The 20,301-nt window shown below is 34.8% G+C and overlaps 1 protein-coding gene across 4 annotated transcripts in view; it reads left to right on the top strand.

The window, feature by feature from the left end:
• The window catches only part of Mib1 (MIB E3 ubiquitin protein ligase 1), a 172,756-nt gene that overhangs the window by 77,304 nt on the left and 75,151 nt on the right, over positions 1–20,301 (top strand). For all 4 annotated transcript variants that reach the window (XR_013429657.1, XM_078030283.1, XM_005329032.4 and 1 more), the window contains exons 11-12: positions 12,381–12,578; positions 14,732–14,883. Coding sequence is in view for 3 of the 4 variants with exons in the window: in XM_078030283.1 (XP_077886409.1) it covers positions 12,381–12,578; positions 14,732–14,883 (350 nt within the window). In the remaining variant the exon portion in view is untranslated. The remainder of the gene's footprint in view (positions 1–12,380; positions 12,579–14,731; positions 14,884–20,301) is intronic.

Raw genomic sequence — 20,301 nt, 5'->3', positions numbered from 1 at the left:
CTTCTCCAACGCCATCCATTTACCTGCAAATGCCATGATTTTATTCTCTTTTATTGCTGAGTAAAATTCCATTGTGTATATATGCCCCCCCCTTTTTTTTTATCCATTCATCCACTGAAGGGCATCTAGGTTGGCTCCACAGTTTAGCTATTGTGAATTGTGCTGCTGTAAACATTGATGTGGCAATTAAACGCCTATCTCTCACCATGCACAAAACTTAACTCAAAATGGATCAAGGACCTAGGAATTAAACCAGAGACTCTGTGTCTAATAGAAGAAAAAGTAGGCCCTAATCTTCATTATGTGGGGTTAGGCCCCAACTTCCTTAAGAAGACTCCTATAGTGCAAGAATTAAAACCAAGAATCAATAAATGGGATGGAATCAAATTAAAGAGTTTCTTCTCAACAAAAGAAACAGTCTGTGAGGTGAACAGAGAGCCTGCATCCTGGGAGCAAATTTTTACTCCCACATATCAGATAGAGCATTAATCTCTAGGGTATATAAAGAACTCAGAAAGCTAAGCACCAAAAAAATCAGATAACCCAATCAACAAATGGACCAAGGACCTGAACAGACACTTCTCAGAAGAGGATATACAATTAACAAATATATGAAAAAATGCTCAGTATCTCTATCAATTAGAGAAATGCATATCAAAACTACTCTAAGATATCATCTTACTCCAGTTATAATTGCAGTTATGAAGACAAACAACAATAAGTGTTGCCGAGGATGTGGGGAAAAAGATACATTCATACACTGCTGGTGGGACTGCAAATTGGTGCAGCCAATATGGAAAGCAATATGGAGATTCCTTGGAAATCTGGAAATGGATCCACCATTTGACCCAGCTATTCCTCTCCTTGGACTATACCCGAAGGGCTTAATGACACTTTTTAATGACACTAACTCAAAGAAGAAAAACTGCATTTCAAAATTGAATTAAAATGTAAATACAACTGATGGCCCAAGATTAGAACAAAAATTCATTAAAGTCTCATTTTTTTTCTAGGATATAAGAATTAACATAGTCTATTAGACAGCACTATAGTTTGTTTTAAGTAGTCGTTCTCACTCAGCGGTATTTTTTTCCTACAGGGTAACTTTTGGAAATGTCTGGAGACATGTTTGATTGTTACACTGGGTGGGAGTAGGGGATTTACTACTTAAATCTATTGGTTGCAAGGTAAGATTGATACTGAATATCCTACAGTGTGCAGGATAGCTCTCACAGCAAAGAATTACCTGGCCTAATATGTTGATAGACATAAAGTTAAGAAAATAGCTAATTTTGCAAGTACACTTAAATTTGTGATTCACTTGCCAAGTTTAAAAAGTAATTTTTTTTATTAGTCTTTTTATTATTGGAAATTTTAAGCACTTGGAAAAACAGAATAGTACAGTGAACCTGTGTACCCATTACCCCATTACTCTACTTTAGTTGTTATTATTTTTTTGAAAACCTTAACTTTTTTTTTGTTATTGCCAATGGACCTTTATTTTATTTATTTATATGTGGTGCTGAGAATGGAACCTAGTACCTCACACATGCTAGGCAAGCACTCTACCAATGAGCTACAACTCCAGCCCCCACTTCAGTTGTTATTAATGACAGGTTTTATTTTATCTATATCTATATCTATATCTATCTATCTATATATATATATATATTTACTTTATTTCCTGCACTGAATTATTTTGAGACACATCCAAATATCATTATTTCATCTAGTAAATATTTTAGTATGTATTCTAAAATATAAGGAGTCGGAGATCCAACATGGCGGCAGGCGGAGAGGCAGCGCTTTCAATACCCCCTCAGTGATGGGGTCAGAGAGATGCATAGATACGCTTGCTTAGATTCTACCTGCTGAGAATCTCCTACCAAAATTCCACTGAAGAGAGACCGGCTGGGAGTTACTAGGATTTTTTGAGGTGACATTTTGCCCCAGACGAGTGAATCCCCGCCACGAGACGCGGAGGTCCAGACCCGCCATCCACTGTCCGCGCGACGCTGAGCGGCCGCCCGCCCACAGGCACCATGACTGGGCGGCTAGCCTCCCAAGACGCAGTTTGGCAGAAAGAGGTCTCTAGCCAAGCCTTCATGAAATAGCGAGCCGGGAGCTGAGGCCAACCGGGGATGGACCAGTCCCACCCCTCCCTTCAGACACTCCGCCAAGGAGCCTGGGTCCCGCCATAGCAGAGAGGTGACGTCACTGGAGTTCGGCCGACCGAATTCCTTCCCAGCGGAATCCACGTTAGCAGGTGTGTGACTCCCACCCCATCCAGATACAAGCAGCCAGGAAACCTCAGGGATCTCTCCGGGGGTGTGTCTGTAGGGAAGCAGAGGGGATTCCCAATCCCCAACCCCCCATATCACCAGCGGCAACTCCCAAGGTCTTAGCCTCCAGTTTACCCCAGCACTGGGGCTTAAATGGGACGCGCGGTGGAGCTGCAAGTGTAACTAGATCTTTGGGGAACCGCTTCCGGTGAACAGGACCTGGCTGACCAGCTGACAGGAGAAAGAGGAGAGGGGCCGGAGAAGTGAAACAGCTCTGGACTGACAAGATTGAGAGATTCCCAGGAGCCGCCTTACAGGGATTGCTATCAGCACATAGAGGGCAGAAGCTCGGCTCGGAGGGCACAGCTCCGCCTACTGGAAGAGAAGAAAATGGATCTCTAACACTTCAATTTTTTCTTTCTTTTTTTTTCTTCTCTCTCTGTTCTTTCCTCCCTTTTTCCTTCTTTCTTTCTTTCCCGTTTCAAGTTTTATTGTTCTTTTCATTCTCCTCTAATCTATCTCTCTCTCTCTTCTTCTTTCTTTTTAAGAGCACCCTCCTTCCCCTACCCCCAACCTTCATCCCAAGCATTACGTCTTCCATTTCGTGTAATTGTCTAAATGCAAATAGATGAATGTTTCGAGGCTGTCTATAGGGCTCCTAAATACCTAGCTACTACCAAGACCCTGATCCAATTGCCTGTTAGTATCCCCCTTCAGTAGAGCAATCTTCTAAAGTAGCCAATACATACTAACCCTCATACCATCATAGCACCTAACCTAAAGTCCTAAGAACAAACAACAAATCACTATATGCATACAGAATCCGGAAGCCTTTTATGAATTGAATGAATCAGCTTTAAAGTACAATAAAGCCCAACATTTCTAGGTATAGTCTGCCACCACAAAGGAGAGACAACAGAGATATACAAAACCAAAACAAATTTATAGGAGAAAGCAGATACACAGCAGTCAAACAGAGCTGGAAAGTAATGTGAACAACATGAAAAAACAAGGGAAAAAAGGATTACAAACAATGCAGGACAACTTAAATATACAGGAGGACCTAGAAGCATCAGAAACATGGACAGGGAAAGAACTCAAGGCATATCTAACTCAGATGGAACAGAATATTAGAGAAGACATGAGACAGCAAGTCCAAGCAATGAAAGTATATTTTGAAAACGAATTAAACAAACATTCAAATGGCAAAGAACGAGCTTTACCAGGAGATAGAGATTTAAAAAAAAATCAAACAGTAATCCTAGAAATGCAGGAAACCATAAACTAAATTACAAACTCAAATGAGAATGTTACAAATAGACTAGATCAAGTAGAAGTCAGAACATCAGATAATGAAGACAAAGTTTATCAACTTGAAAAGAATATAGTCAACACAGAAAGGGTGCTTAAATCTCGTGAGCAATCTATCCAAGAGATATGGCATGTTATAAAAAAACCAAACTCGAGAGTCATTGGGATAGAAGAAGGTATAGAGGTTCAAACCAAAGGAATGGACAACCTATTAAATGAAATAATCCTAGAAAACTTCCCAGAGATGAAAGATGGAATGGATTGCCAAATCCTGTAAGCCTATAGGACCCCAAACATTCAAAACCATAGTAGACCAACTCTAAGACATATAATTATGAAGATAGCCAACATACAGAACAAGGAGACAATATTAAAAGCTACAAGAGAAATGAGGCAGATTACATTCAGGGGTAAACCATTTAGGTTAATGACTGATTTTTCATCACAGACTTTGAAAGCAAGAAGATCCTGGAACAACGTATTTCAAATGCTGAAAAATAATGGATTCCAACCAAGAATACTGTATCCAGCAAAATTAAGCTTCAGATTTGACAATGAAATTAAAATATTTCATGATAAATAAAAGCTAAAATAATTTGCAGCCAGAAAACCAGCACTGCAAAGCATTTTGAGCAAAATACTACAAGAAGAGGAATTAAAAAATAGTGCCCAAAACTAATAGTGGGGAGTATCTCAGTAAAGGAGGAGAAAAATAACCAAAGAGGAAAAACTAGCCAATATGCTGCCTTTAAGAGACTCATATGATAGGAAAAGACATACACAGGCTGAAGGTGAAAGGTTGGGAAAAATCATACCACTCACATGGCCCTCGGAAGCAAGCAGGAGTGGCCATATTCATATCGAATAAAATCAACTTCAAACCTAAGTTAATCAAAAGGGATAAAGAAGGACACTATATACTGTTAAAAGGAACCATCCACCAACAAGACATAAAAATTATCAATTTGTATGCACAAAACAATGGTGCTGCAACGATCATAAAACAAACTCTCCTCAGTTCAAGAGTCAAATAGACCACAACACAATAATTATGGGTGACTTCAACACACCACTCTCGCCATTAGACATATCCTCCAGACAAAAGCTGAATAAAGAAACTATAGAACTCAATAACACAATCAATAACCTAGACTTAACCAACTATATAGAATATATCAACCATCATCAAGTGGATACACGTTCTTCTCAGCAGCACATGGATCCTACTCAAAGATAGACCATATATTATGCCATAGGGCAACTCTTAGTAAATATAAAGGTGTGGAGATAATACCATGAACCATATCTGATCATAATGGAATGAAACTGGAAATCAATGATAAAAGAAGGAAGGAAAAATCCTGCATCACCTGGAAAATGAACAGTATGTTACTGAATGATCAATGGGTTACAGAATACATATAAAGGAGGAAATAAAAAAATTCTTAGAGATAAACGACAATACAGACACAACATACCAGAATCTATGGGACACAAGGAAAGCAGTTTTAAGAGGGAAATTCATTTCCTGGAGTTCATTCCTCAAAAAAAGAAAAAACCAACAAATAAATGAACTCACACTACACCTCAAAACCCTAGAAAAGGAAGAGCAAAACAACAGCAAATGTAGTAGAAGACAAGAAATAATTAAAATCAGAGCGGAAATCAATGAAATTGAAACAAAAAAATCCATTGACAAAATTGATAAAACTAAAAGTTGGTTCTTTGAAAAAATAAATAATATCGACAGACCCTTAGCCACACTAACGAAGAGAAGAGGGAGAACCCAAATTACTAACATACGGGATGAAAAAGGCCATGTCACAACAGACATTTCTGTATATCAGCGACAAAACTTCTGAAATGGAAATGAGGAAAACCACCCCATTCACAATATCTTCAAAAAAAATAAAATACTTGGGAATCAACCTAACAAAAGAGGTGAAAGATTTATACAATGAAAACTACAGAACCCTAAAGAGAGAAATAGAAGAAGATCTTAGAAGATGGAAAAATATACCTTGTTCATGGATAGGCAGAACTAACATTATCAAAATAGCGATATTACCAAAAGTTCTGTACAGGTTCAATGCAATGCCAGTCAAAATCCCAACGGCATTTCTTGTAGAAATAGATAAAGCAATAATGAAATTCATATGGAGAAACAAAAGACCCAGAATAGCAAAAGCAATTCTAAGCAGGAAGTGTGAATCTGGAGGTATACCAACAGCAGATTTCAAACTGTACTACAGAGCAATAGTAACAGAAACAGCATGGTACTGGTACCAAAACAGGCAGTGGACCAATGGTACAGAATAGAGGACACAGAGACCAATCCACAAAATTACAACTTTCTTATATTCGATAAAGGGGCTAAAAGCATGCAATGGAGGAAGGATAGCATCTTCAACAAATGGTGCTGGGAAAACTGGAAATCCATATGCAACAAAATGAAGGTGAACCCCTCTCTCTCACCATGCACAAAAGTTAACTCAAAATGGATCAAAGAGCTTGATATCAAATCAGAGACTCTGCATCTGATAGAAGAAAAAGTTGGCTCCAATCTACATATTGTGGGGTCGGGCTCCAAATTCCTTAATAGGACGCCCATAGCCTATAGTTAATAACAAGAATAAACAAATGGGACTTACTTAAACTAAAAAGTTTTTTCTCAGCAAGAGAAATAATAAGAGAAGTAAATAGGGAGCCTATATCCTGGGAACAAATTTTTATTCCTCACACTTCAGATAGAGCCCTAATTTCCAGAATATACAAAGAACTCAAAAAATTAAACAATAAGATAACAAATAACCCAATCAACAAAGGGGCCAACGACCTGAACAGACACTTCTCAGAGGACATACAATCAATAAGTACATAAAAAAATGCTCACCATCTCTAGCAGTCAGAGAAATGCAAATCAAAACCACCCTAAGATACCATCTCACTTCAGTAAGATTGGCAGCCATTCTGAAGTCAAACAACAACAAGAGCTGGCCAGGATGTGGTGGGACTGCAAATTAGTGTGGCCAATTTGGAAAGCAGTATGGAGATTCCTGGGAAAGCTGAGAATGGAACCACCGTTTGACCCAGCTATCGCCCTTCTCGGACTATTCCCTGAAGACCTTAAAAGAGCATACTATAGGGATACTGCGACATCAATGATCATAGCAGCACAATTCACAATAGCTAGACTGTGGAACCAACCTAGATGCCCTTCAATAGATGAATGGATAAAAAAAAAATGTGGCATTTATACACAATGGAGTATTACTCAGCACTAAAAAATGACAAAATCATGGAATTTGCAGGGAAATGGATGGCATTAAAGCAGATTATGCTAAGTGAAGCTAGCCAATCCTTAAAAAACAAATGCCAAATGTCTTCTTTGATTTAAGGAGAGCAACTAAGAACTGAGCTGGGAGGAAGAGCATGAGGAAAGGATTAGCATTAAACAGAGACGAGTGGTGGGAGGGAAAGGGAGAGAGAAGGGAAATTGCATGGAAATGGAAGGAAACCCTCAATGTTATACAAAATCACATACAAGAGGTTGTGAGGGGAAAGGAGGGGGGAAAAACAAGGGAGAGAACTGAACAACAGCAGATGAGGTAGAGAGGGAAGATGGGAGGGGAGGCGAGAGGGGATAGTAGGGTATAGGAAAGGCAGCAGAATACAACAGTCACTAATATGGCATTATGTAAAAATGTGAATGTGTAACTGATGTGATTCTGCAATTTGTATTTGGGGTAAAAATGGGAGTTCATAACTCACTTGAATCAAATGTATGAAAGATGATATGTCCTGAGCTTCGTAATGTTTTGAACAACCAATTAATAAAAAAAGAAAAAAAAATATAAGGAGTCTTTTGTAAAAATTAGCATACCTTTTATCACACCTAAAAATAATTAATGTTTATTTTTAAAAATACAATTTTATTAAATTTTTTTGGAATACAATTTTATAATTTAAAACCAAGAAGGAAAAGAAAATGGCCTTTCATCTTTGGTTAGCTCATTCTGTAACCTTTCATTTTTTTTAGTTGCTTTAGGAAGTGAGCTCAACATGCTATAGATTGGGGTTTATAATCTATAGACAACAGGCGTAATCCAAAAATACATTGTAAATGTATATATATAACCTTTATCTATTTATTTATTTATTATGTGGTGTTGAGGATCAAACTCAGTGCCTCACACATGCTAGGCAAGTGCTCTACGCCTGAGCCACAACCCCAGTCCCTAAAAATGTACCTTTGAAAAACAGCACAACCATTCACTAATGTATTGTCTATGACTGCTTTTTGCAGCAGTTGCAGAGTTAAGTAACTACTTAACATCAAAACCTAAACCATGCATACTTTCCAGCCTTTTATAGAAAAGTTTGTTAGCACTCTTATTTAGATGACTGTTGCACTTTTTCAGTTAATTTAAGCTGTTATCAAACTAAATTATGTAGGATATATAGGATTACATTTTTTTCCCTATTTTTTTTCCTTAGGGAAAACTCAGAGCTATTAAGGAAAGTTGATTGTCTCCAGTTATGACCTCTTGAGTACCGTAGGATTGTATTCTGTGTCCTCCTTAATGTATAGGTAAAGGCATCAAGGACTGTGAGAGCTTAGGTATGTTGATAATAGGTGAGCTAATTTTGGATCTGCTAGGGACTCAGTTTTTTTTTTTTTTTTAATAATACCAATGGTGTGGAGGTTTGGATGGATGACCACTTTAAAAACGTGCCTTTTTTATGTTTTCACATGATACAAAAATATGCTTAGGGAATAATAATAGACTTTATCATATAACCTGAATTTTAACTGTGTTTTGCAGCTAGAAAAGTATTGGGCAAAAAGTTAATTGGTAAAAGATTGAGTTTCCCCATTTGTGATAAAGAGTTGCAATGTAGATTAAGAGACATACTTATGATATCATTTATACAACAACAGGAATTTAATGTGTTAGTATTACCTGTGTTTGACTGTTCTTAGTAAACACTTCTTTCTAGCTGTCAGAAGTAGTGGGGTTTTCAAGAAACAGATGCTTCTGTTTGATTTTTCTCATCTCATTAATGAAAACAAAATGGCAAAAACAGTTTTTTTTTTTTTTTTCTTAGTGTAAAACTGAGAAGGAAAGGGCAGTTGGGGCTTCAAGATTGGCCAGTTTTAAATTCTTTTTTTTTAAAACACAAATCAGGATTCAAAATAATAACCAGTGAAATGACTTTAGGTGTACATAGTTTCCAGGTATACATGGTCATTCAAGTTGCTATTAGAGACCTCCCAAACCTAAGAAAGCCAGTGGTGGTGAAAACATGGAATGTTAAAGCATAGATGAGAGGAGAAGGGAAGTATATCACAGGACGAGACAGAGACAGAGGTAGATCAGATGTTGAGAGAGGAATCAAAAGAGCCTGGAGAAACCAGACTTCCTCTTTTATAACAACATGATCTCTTGGGAACTAATTCACTTCACTGAGGCCTGCATTAATCCCTTTCATGAGGGTAGCATCCCTGGCTGAATCACCTTCCCTTCTCTTAAAGCTCATTTACTTGTTAATACGGTATCAAAAAGCAAGCTTTCAGCACATGAACCTTTGGGGGACAAATCATATGCAAACCACAGTAGTCTCAGGAGATTAAAAAAAGATAAACATCATGCATAGTATCTTTTCTGACCATAATGGAATAAAGTTAGAAATCAGTAACAGTAGGAAACCATAAGTAAACCTAGTAAGATTTTGTTTTTAATTTTCATTTTTTTTTTAGTAGTAGAGAGACTTAAAGATTTGTAAACATCAGATTTGTGTTTTACAGAGGATTTTGTCTTGGATGTGAAAAATAGTTTGGGGTAAGAATGCAGTGGATGCAAGGTGAGATTAGTTCAGATAAGTAAGAGTGAAGGTCTGAATTTGTGATAGAGTTGGAGAAGAAAATAGTTTGAGCATCATTTGAGGAATAAAAGCTAAAGATTGTGGTGAATGAATATAGAAACTCAGAAGTAGTAGATGAATATGATTTATGGATGCTGATTTTGTTGATCATATGGTCTGTGGTTCTGTCAGCCAAGATAGCAAGGACTGGTGCAAGAGTAGAATTTTGAGGGTTGAGAGGAGAAGGGAGCAGAAGAGTAGAAATCAGTGTTATTTAATTTGTGGCTGTTTTACAAACTTTTGGATATAGCCTTGTGGAGGTCACTTTTACCCTTGTCCCGTGTAATTCTCATTTGGTATCACTTAATAGTCACACTGTGGTAGGTTTATTTGGAGTACTTAAGATGGATACAGAAGAAAGCAAAAAGCCTTACAAATTAAGACCGCAGTACAACTCTAGTTTTCTAACATAGAAGAGAGACATGAAAATTAATTCAATTGGAGTATCCTATTGTATATATGCATATTCCATAATCTTTAAATTTTTTTACTGTATTTCTCTTTGACATACATATATATCAGGGTTTTAAACTTCTTAGTGTTTGATTTTACATATATAAACTGTTGATAGGAATTACAAAAAGTCTATCAGTAATGGTTTTCTAACAACCATAAATATATTTTAGCTTCATAAATAGTTACAATTTTTAGTCTATCAGTGTTAGTAGATTGATATTCTTTTTTGTTGTTTTGTTTCACATTATTGGGGATTGAACCAAGGACCTCATATATGCTAGCCAAGTGTCTACCACTGAGTCACATTCACAGTCAATATATATATTTTTTTAATATTTATTTTTTAGGTGAAGATGGACACAACACAATGCCTTTATTTTTATGTGGTCCCGCCTGTGCTAGGCAAGCGCTCTACCGCTGAGCCACAATCCTAGCCCAACAGTCAATATTTGTATTTTGAGCCAGCGTCTTAAGTTGTTCAGGCTGGTTTGAAACTTGTGGATCGTCCTACTTCAGCATCTTGAGTAGCTGGGATTCTAGTCATGTTCTACCTTGCCCGGCTGTATGTTATGTTTCTGTTTTTAATGGAAGGGTAATCATATGATAAACTTAAAATTTTTAACAAGAAAAAAAAAAAACATCCGGATTGGAGGTTGGAAAGATCTTAACTCTGAGATTTAGAGATAATGAAATGTGTAACGAGAGAGAGAGACAGAGAGAGAGAAAGAGAGAGAGAGAGAGAGAGAGAGAGAGAGAGAGAGAGAGAGAGAGTGTGAGTGTGTGTGTGTGTGTCGTGTGTATACTTATTTTTCTGGGATAATGTTTTTCTGAGATATTGCTGCTTAGGAAACACAAGAGTTGAATCTTAAATCTTTCATGTGGTTGTTTTCAAGTTCCTTTGTTCTTGATTATTTATTAATTAATTTATTTTTAGTTGTAGTTGGACACAGTATCTTTATTTATTTTTATATGGTGCTGAGGATTGAACCCAGTGTCTCACATGTGTGAGGTGGGTGCTCTACCAATGAGTTACAGTCCCAGCCCTTGTTCTTGATTTATAGGCAGTAGAAACTCCTAAAATTAATTCAGGTAAAAATACTAGTAAGGTAGAAATTTCCAAAGTCAAAGTTTTGCCTTTTCAAGAATGGCTGTTCAAGTGTTACAGATTCCTACACAAGTGATTTTGCCTTCAATATGTGTTTGAGAAAATGAAGATAAAAAAATTTTGAATTCAGTAACTGTTTTGAATGATCTATTTGTTCGTTTTAATGTATTCAATCATAACAGTTTTTATCTGGGTTTATCTTTGCAAAGTAGTTCAGATGATCTTTGGTGATGTGGATTTTCAAACCCTTTGCGTAAACTAGGGAGTCCATCAGGGATTGGATGCATAGATTGGGAATCATGGCTCTGGAAGAAGTTTTAAAGCATGCCTGCTTGTGGGTATCAAAATTTGGGGTGTAGTATTGATATAAAGACATTACCCTTATAAAAACCTTCCGTATCTGTATCTCTCTGGGAAGCTAATGAGACTTCTTTTGTGTGGAACTAAATATATCACCTTCATGGTATATTTCAGCCTTTTTTTCCTTTTAAAAAAAAAACAAAAACACACAACTGAAACTTTCCTGCCCTCTCTTCAGAAATATGCTTATTATAGAAGATATGGGAATTATATTTGATTTCTCTGAAAGAGTTTTAGCATTTTGGATATATGGAATTTGCAGTTTCATGCTTCATTTTTGTCTTTTAAAGGTTTTGAACTTTTTTTTTTTTTGGTCCTCAAATATACAAGAGTATATGGTTAGTACTTAGAGGTAACCAGTAGTCACTGTTAGCATGTTAATGTATTTATCCCCTTAAAGCTAATTGAGATCACATTGTTTGACATCATTTTTAAAAATGACTCAACTAATTTAGTGTAATTTTTGTGTCATTAAAAAGTCTTGGGGCTGGGATTGTGGCTCAGTGGTGGAGTGCTCGCCTAGCATGGACGGGACCCGGGTTCGATCCTCAGCACCACATACAAATAAATGCACTGTGTTGTGTCCATCCACACCTAAAAAAAAAAATTTTTAAAAAGTCTTTATAAAATGTTTTAAAGGGCCAAAAAATCATGTAGTTTAACAGTTTCCTAATGATTTAGTATCATGGCTGATAAATTAGAAGCAGTGAAGGATCAGTGACTTAATTATTGGTCAAGTGTTTATGTATGAGATATTGGTCTATGTTTATCATTTATCTTTGGAGATAACCACTGTTTAAGACAGTTTCTAATTATTTTGTTGACTCCACTCTATTATTTCATTTTCCCAAATTAATCTGGTTCTTGATATGTTACTAAGCTTCAAGGTTTGTCTCTCTTTGTTAAATATCACTAATTCAGATTTGAACGTTAACATATAGGATAAAGATGGAGATAGAGCAGTTCACCATGCAGCCTTTGGAGATGAAGGTGCTGTTATAGAAGTATTACACCGGGGTAGTGCTGATTTGAATGCTCGCAACAAGCGTCGACAGACACCACTTCACATTGCTGTCAATAAAGGTCATCTTCAAGTTGTAAAGACTTTATTGGACTTTGGTTGTCATCCTAGTCTCCAGGTAAGACTTTTAAAGAAATAATATTTCCAGGTATTGCCAGCATCCTATTAAAAGAAAGCACTCAGTTCTGTGGTAAGCACTCCTTTGTTACCTTTCTTTTTTTGTATAGCCAGTCATGATAAAGGATACTGGAGGCATAGAATGTCATAAAATTGGCAGCTATTCCTTCCTAGAAAAACTTTTTAAATAAGATGTCTTCCAAAGATTGGGTTTAGGTTGAGGGGTGCAGGTGAGAACTTCTTGAAAAATATCAACTTAGAGACATTGATTTAACTTTATTGATCATGACAGTGAATTTCAGCAGCATAAAATAAGCTATATTGTGCAAGTTACTTCATAAACTTAAATAATCTTCATTGTAACTTAATTTATCTTAGGGTCTTGGTCTAGGTATTAGTCTAGTCTTTGGAGATTTTCTAATTTGGAAAATAGTGTTTTAAGGTTGATTGACAGAAATGAACCTAGAAGTTGGCAAATTATTATCATGTACTATTTTATTTTATTATTAAATTATTAAGCATTCATACCTATTTTTTTTTTTTTTTGGTGACAGTGGGTAATTTTAGGTTTAAAGCAAAAATCACCTAAGAAATAATTCTAGCCACAGTTAACATCTAGATGAACTAAACCATATATATAAGGGAAATATAGTCTGTCTTTATGAAGTACTTAGTTTGGTTGTTAAAATTGCCCATCTTATACATGCCTGTCAGGTTGAAATTTGGTATGAATGCTTAATAATTTAATAGTAAAATAAAAAAGTACATAATAATGATTTGCCAAATTCTAGGTTCATTTCTAGATTGTTTTCTGTCATACCTTTAACAGCACAGGCTTGAAATAGTGTGTTATTTTCCAATAAAGAATGGTATTTAAAACACTATTTGAATATGTACAAATTACTTTGTTTAAATTGGAAATTCATTGATTAAAACAAAAAGGGGAGAATCATTGAGATCTTAATCTGTTTGTAATTTAGATAATTCACAGCAGCCAGAGAATTTATAGATCTCAGAGAGGTAATAAAGAATAGAAGTTGTGGGAGTGAGAACCATTTTGATACTGACAGGTTCTAGGGTATAGGCTTAGTGGTTGACAGGATTGGAAGATGGAGAAGGAACTGAGGTGTTGTGTTAATATGTTAAAGAAGAGGGAATTTATATCTATTGAACATTTTTGTCAGAAATTGGAGGCAAGGTTATATAATGAGAGTGTGAGTTGGGGTTGAGGTAGAGAATTGAGAAGAACAGTGCTACAGGTTTGGAATAGCTGTTGTGGGCATCAGAAGGCAGTACAGAACAGGGACCTGTAGAAGCATATTTGATCATGTAAAGAGCTCATATCAAATTGAAGACTGCAAATTTTTAGTGTTAGTAAATTCAGGAAGATAGACAGTAGATGGTTGGGTTGAACTTGGTGTTAGGAATCCCTATGTAGGTGGATAAATATATTGCCTGTATTGACAAACTTTTTCTGTAAAGAACCAGACAGTATTATAGATTTTCATATCTTTTATATCTCTACTATATAGGTCAATCATTCTAGAATGAGGCAGCCAATTCTAGTAAAACTTAATTTACTGTTAAATTTTCCTTTATACTCGTGTCTGCTTTGACCTACGTAATCTGTGATGTGTGTTAACCATTTATCTTTGGAGATAATCACTTCCCTGCCCTTTGAAAATACTTTGGTTAATGTTTCTTACATATCACTCCATTATATATTTGTCTCTGGAGCTCTGAAAAACTACTAATGTTTGGCTCTCACCCCCAGAGATTTATTTGGTCTGGATAGCAGCCTGGTGGGCCTCAGGAGTTTTAAGAACTCCAAGCAGATTCTAATGTGCAGCCAACATTGAAAAACATTGATTTTAAACTCATTTTTATTGGGCCTGAAACTAGTGTAGGTTCAGTATAGAATTTTGGGGGTACAACAGTGAATGGTGTGACTTTATTTTAATGTATCTGTTTCTTATCTGCATTTACATGTTTAATATAGAGGATGATCACTTATTAATAATTGTTGGGTATGGCCTCCATTTCTTTTTCTTTGTTTAATAGTTTAATAGTTTCTTTGTTTAATATGTTACTGTTAGGCATAATGATTAATTGAAGGAGAACTAATGAAAGTCTTTTTAAACTTAAAATAAAAAGGATTCTGAAGGTGATACCCCTCTTCATGATGCCATAAGTAAGAAACGTGATGATATCCTGGCAGTTCTTTTGGAAGCTGGAGCGGATGTTACCATCACAAACAATAATGGATTTAATGCTCTACATCATGCTGCACTAAGAGGAAATCCCAGGTAAAAATGGCACCTTTTACTATTTTAGGTGCCACATAGAAATATTTCCCTATGCTTGGTTCTCTTTTCCCGAGACTGATAAGAAAATAATTTCTGCTAATTTTAGTATTTTATGTCATTTTAAAGATCTGTATAGAGTATGCCATCGTTTAATAGATTAGTTTTATATTATTTATTTGGTTTTTAAAACTAATACAAATATCATGAAGTGACTAAATATATATTAAATGTAGATATAAAATATCAGTAATACTGGCTTATGTCTAAAGGTTTAAAATGCATTTCATTTTGAGATTTTTGTTTCTTCAAAGTCATTCTCAAGGTGTTCTCTCATCCAGTGTTATCCATTTGCATGGTAATTATTTTTTTAACTTGCAGCTAAATAAATATAAAATTATCTGATTTTTTATTAACAGAATAATCAGTTATATATACTTGTAGTGTAGGTGAACCCTAGTCACTGTTAAAGTACTAGGTGTTGTACTGAAGAAAGGGTTTGCTGGTTAATATTTGAGAAAGTCTGCTTTTGGACAGTCATATTATTTATAAAGGATCTGCATAGTCCCCAGAAAAGGAGCATGCTTTGCGTTGCTTAATGTTGAGATTTTTATGAATGTATTTTTAAGAACAAATTTACCTTAAGATACATTTTAGGAATTTCTGCCTTATTCTCCTTATATTTGAATCAAGCCTACATAGTATTACTGAGGAAAATGTTCACTTTGATAATTCTATCTTGAATTCTTATTCTTTGGTTCCTGTTTTTACATGTTTCCTTCTAAGTTTTTGCCTTTTTTTTTCTTTTAAAGCTTCTTAGGATCACCACTAGAGGGTGATCACAGAAAACAGAAGGATTTTATTGCTGTTGCTTGTTGATGTTCATAAGAGTGGGTATATAATATAGGATGAAATGAATGCCCGTATTTTAGATATTGTCTTGAATTTTTTTATATTACAAATATTTTAACACTTCATACTTTTTCATGTGAAGGAGATAGAATACTATTATATGTTCTGTGCCCTTCAATTAAAATTGGTGATGATGATAATGATAGCACCTGCCTCTAGGAAGTACTTTACATGTATTATCTTACTTAACCCTTGATCCTTTCAGCAACACCCCTCCTCAGCCCTTTTAGTAGCATTTTGGGAAGAGATTAATATCCTTTTTTCATAGATGAAGATTGTAAGGATTATGAGGCTTATAGCAATGAATTTACTTATCCAAGATTATGTAACTGATTGGAAAAACAGCTAGAATTCTAGCAGAGTGTGATTTTAGAAACATAGCTCTTAAAGCACTTTACTATTTATGATTTATGGTCTATATATGAGAGGAGGACACAAGGACAACGAATGATTTAACCACAAATGGTGTATAGTGCATCATTCCTCTTGCTACCTCATTGCTAAGGCTTCTTTGACTGCTCTCACTAATTTCAGTATCCAGTTCAAAAATTGTTTATTCTATGAATCTTTCCAATCCATTCCAGTCTTTCTATTCCCACTGTTGTTTACCTAATAAATTACTTATAATTTTTATTTAGGCTATTACAGTATCTTTCTAAATATTCTTGTGGATTTAACTTCCCATACAGTTATCATTTTAAAAGCATAGATCCAATGACATCCCTTTCTTGTTCTCAGTTAGTAGTTTCCTATTATACATAGTAAAATCTGTATACCTTAGCTTGGCATTTATATCCATCTCTGATATATCTTGACCTGGACAGAATTTCTAACTTTTATCTGGCATTAGTTTAAGTTCTTCGGCCTACCTTGCCCTTTAGCTATGTTATATTTTATACTGTTTTCCTTTACTAAAATACGCTAGTTGCTTTTTTCCTTTTTTAAAAAGCATTTCTATCATTGGAATGCACTTGCGCTCTCACTCTTTCTCTCTCTCCCTTTTATTGTGGCCATCTTTTCTCCAGCACCTTCTCGGTTTCATCATTGGCATTATTTTTCTGTTTGTTCTTTATTTTCTTTCTCTGTATTGCATGTGCTATAATCTGCCTAATGCTATCTGTTAGTAATGCATTTCTGTGTTTTCTTTTAAAATTGTGGGTGCTCATAGGCATCTGTATATCCTCCACAATGCTTGGAGAAAAATAAGCACTTAATAAATGTTACTCTTAATTTGACAGTAAGGACAGTATAAGATTTCACAAGATATTGTATGATTAATTACAGAATGCATTTTGTGTGGAAACTGTTGAATTCAAGTAGAGCAGTCACTTCAAATAAGAATGGTTAGAGTGCTGGGGTTGTGGCACAGTGGTAGAACTCTTACCTAGCATGCATGAGGCACTGGCTTCTGTCCTAGGCACCACATTAAAAAAATAATAATAAAGAAAGAATGGTTAGAAAGATATTTTATTGGGAGAATTTAGATTACAGTATTAAATCGTATTTTTAAAAATATTTTTAGTTGATGCAATATCTTTATTTATTTATATGTCGTGCTGAGGACGGAACCCAGGTTGCCACACGTGTTAGGTGAGCGTTCTTCTGCTGAGCCACAACCCCAGCCCCTAAACCATAAAGTATCAAACCACAAATTTTAACTAGAAATAAAAATGTTTTGGGAAACAAACATTTTTAAATATTTTGAATTGTTACCTTTTTTTTTTTTTTTTTTTAAGGTGCTGGGGATTGAACCCAGGGCCTTGTGCATTTGAGCCAAGCACTCTATCAACTGAACCCTCCAGTTGTTTCATTTTGATGGGGAGTAGGCATGGTATATTCAATAATGCTAGGCCTATGCAGAAGAAATATGTTTTCTTCTATTTCTTCAAGTATTCCCTAGAATATAATTCTTGTCAGGTGACGTTTCTTATAAAAGGAAAAATGCTTTCATTCTATAACCAAGTGGTGTTTCAGTTAAAGCTTTGTGCCTTGTTTAATCCTCTGTAAAACATTTTAGGTAATTATGACTATAGATTGATAGAGTGTGATTTTAGTTGAACACCAAGGAGCATCAGAAAATGGTACAGTTTATGTATCAGTTGAAATTGCAAGTTGGGATGTTTTGAGTTCTGTTTCATATCATATTTTCTTTTCTGTAATGACCAGTAATGTCAAAAGAAAGAAGGAACCATTTTTAGTGGACTCAGAATAAAAAACAATAATATTGAACTTCTTTGGCCTTTACTGTTATTTTAGAAAAGCAGATATAATACTTTATTTAATTTCCAGAATTTAACCTGCCATTTTTTGATAAAATATTAAATATAAATATGATTAATAAATGTACAAACACTTTTTCCTCACTTATGAGCATTTTATAGTTTTTTAAATATTAATTAATCTAATACCTTCAATTTTTAATGTTTCAGTTTTGTCCTTGTGATTTCTGTTTTAGTCTGAAGTTATGCTTATTTAATATAAATGGCTTAACTTTTGGATTTCACATATAGTTCATTTTAATTGCAATTGATTTACTTTAGTTAGTGTAATTTTTAGCTACTTTTGTGATTTTTTTTTATTTATTAAAATGTGTTTTTTCTATAGTATATTAGTTACAACACTGTGAGTGTAACAGTACCAGCAGAAGAATTTGTTTATAATTATTTCCATTTATTATGATTAAAATGTAAGAAAAGTTCACAAAATTTACATGTGGATGTGTGTATATGTGGAATTTAAGTACAATTCTATCCCCTGGCTTTGCTTTTAGTTAGCAGTGTTAATTTTTCAGCAATGATCAATAACACAGTAGAGTTAGTTACTGGATGTGCTTTTTTAAAGAAAAAAATCATTATCCCAGTCTTTAAAATGTGTATAGATATCCTATATTTTTGAAGGATGTACTTTGAAATCTAGATTTCAAAGGTTCAGATTAATATAGATGTTAAAATTTCAAAACTGATCTTGATGTTTCCTCATCGTATGATAGCAAATGAATAAAGACATTTATTTATCTGTTTATCTATTTATAGTTCACTTGACCACTGAGCCACTATTTTGTATTTTATTTAGAGAAAGGGTCTCACTGAGTTGCTTAGCACCTTGCTTTTGCTTAGGCTGGCTTTCAACTCCTGATCTTCCTACCTCAGCCTCCCAAGCCATGGGGATTACAGGCATGCACCACTGTGCCCAGCAAAATTATTTATTTATATTAAGGCCATCTGCTTCTTCTTTTTCTTTCTTTCTTTTTTTTTTTTTTTTTGATACCAGGGATTTCATCCAGGGGTTTTTAACCAGTGAGCCACGTCTTCAGCTCTTTTTATTTTTTATTGAGACAGAGTCTCACTAAATTGCCGAGGCTGGCCTTGAACTTGTGATACTCCTAACTCGGCCTCCCAAATTGCTGGGATTACAGGTGTGTGCCATCACGTGTGGCAGCCATTAGTTTCTTTTAGAATATAAGTTTCACTATGAAACACAGTATGCTTTTGGTCATTTATAAATTTGGTCATTTGCTCCATTTATAATTTGGTCATTTGCTCCATTTTAGAATAGCAGTTGTATGTTTTAATATAGTTTTTTAGAAATTTTAACTATCAACAATACTGTTTATGAATTCTGATATGTGGCATTTATTTATTTAAAAACATTTTTTTGGTGGTGCTGGGGATTGAACTTAGGGCCTCCTGCTTGCCAGGCATGTGCTCTATTGCTGATTTATATCTCCAGCCCCATATTTGATATTTATAGAGACATTTTCCCCTGCAGTTCAGTTGTCTTATCTTCTGTTTCTGTTGTTTTTATTTTTCCATACATTTCTGATTTAAATCAAGAGCAGAATTATTTCTGTTGACAACAATGAAAACTAAATTTCTTTGAATTATAAATCAGCATGTTACTTAGGTACTCTGTGTTAGGATACTGTATTTTAGCTGCCTTTAAGTTTGCAGAGTTCCCTTACAGGCATGAAAATAGTAGTTTTCTCTGCAGAGCTGGCAAAAATAATAAGTATTTGGGGGGAACTGATACCATTATACAGATATTTTATATATAATTTTTAAAATATAAATTGAATGTTAAAAGTAACAATACATGTTACTGTGTAATATGATATACTTGTTTTCAGTTTTGTTCTATGATACCTTCATAGACAGTTTTCATTTGCTCATTTATTTATACCCACAAAGAGGCATGATAAATCATATTGAGTATGTGAGTTTTCCCTCTAGAACATTATGATAGCTTTATTTAAGTTTATCAATTTCAAAATACAGTCTTAATGGTAAATGAGACTATATTAAATATAGGAAGATTTGATAATCTGAAGAAGACCTGTCTTGGTGTTTAATGCTTTTCTTTATAATTCTAAATTCTAAACAGCTGAGGGCTATACAAAAAATAGCTGAAAATTTATTGCATAATTGAATACTTTTAGTGTATCCCTTTTCTCTAATGTGTTATCATGCATCTACTCTCAAACAGATTTCTTTTAATAAATGCTTATAAATA

Source organism: Ictidomys tridecemlineatus, chromosome 13 (assembly GCF_052094955.1).
Source record: "Ictidomys tridecemlineatus isolate mIctTri1 chromosome 13, mIctTri1.hap1, whole genome shotgun sequence".
In the NCBI taxonomy this organism is placed as follows: Eukaryota; Metazoa; Chordata; class Mammalia; order Rodentia; family Sciuridae; genus Ictidomys; species Ictidomys tridecemlineatus.
Note: the sequence above shows the minus strand (reverse complement) of the source record. Positions and strands in the feature narration are given on the sequence as shown.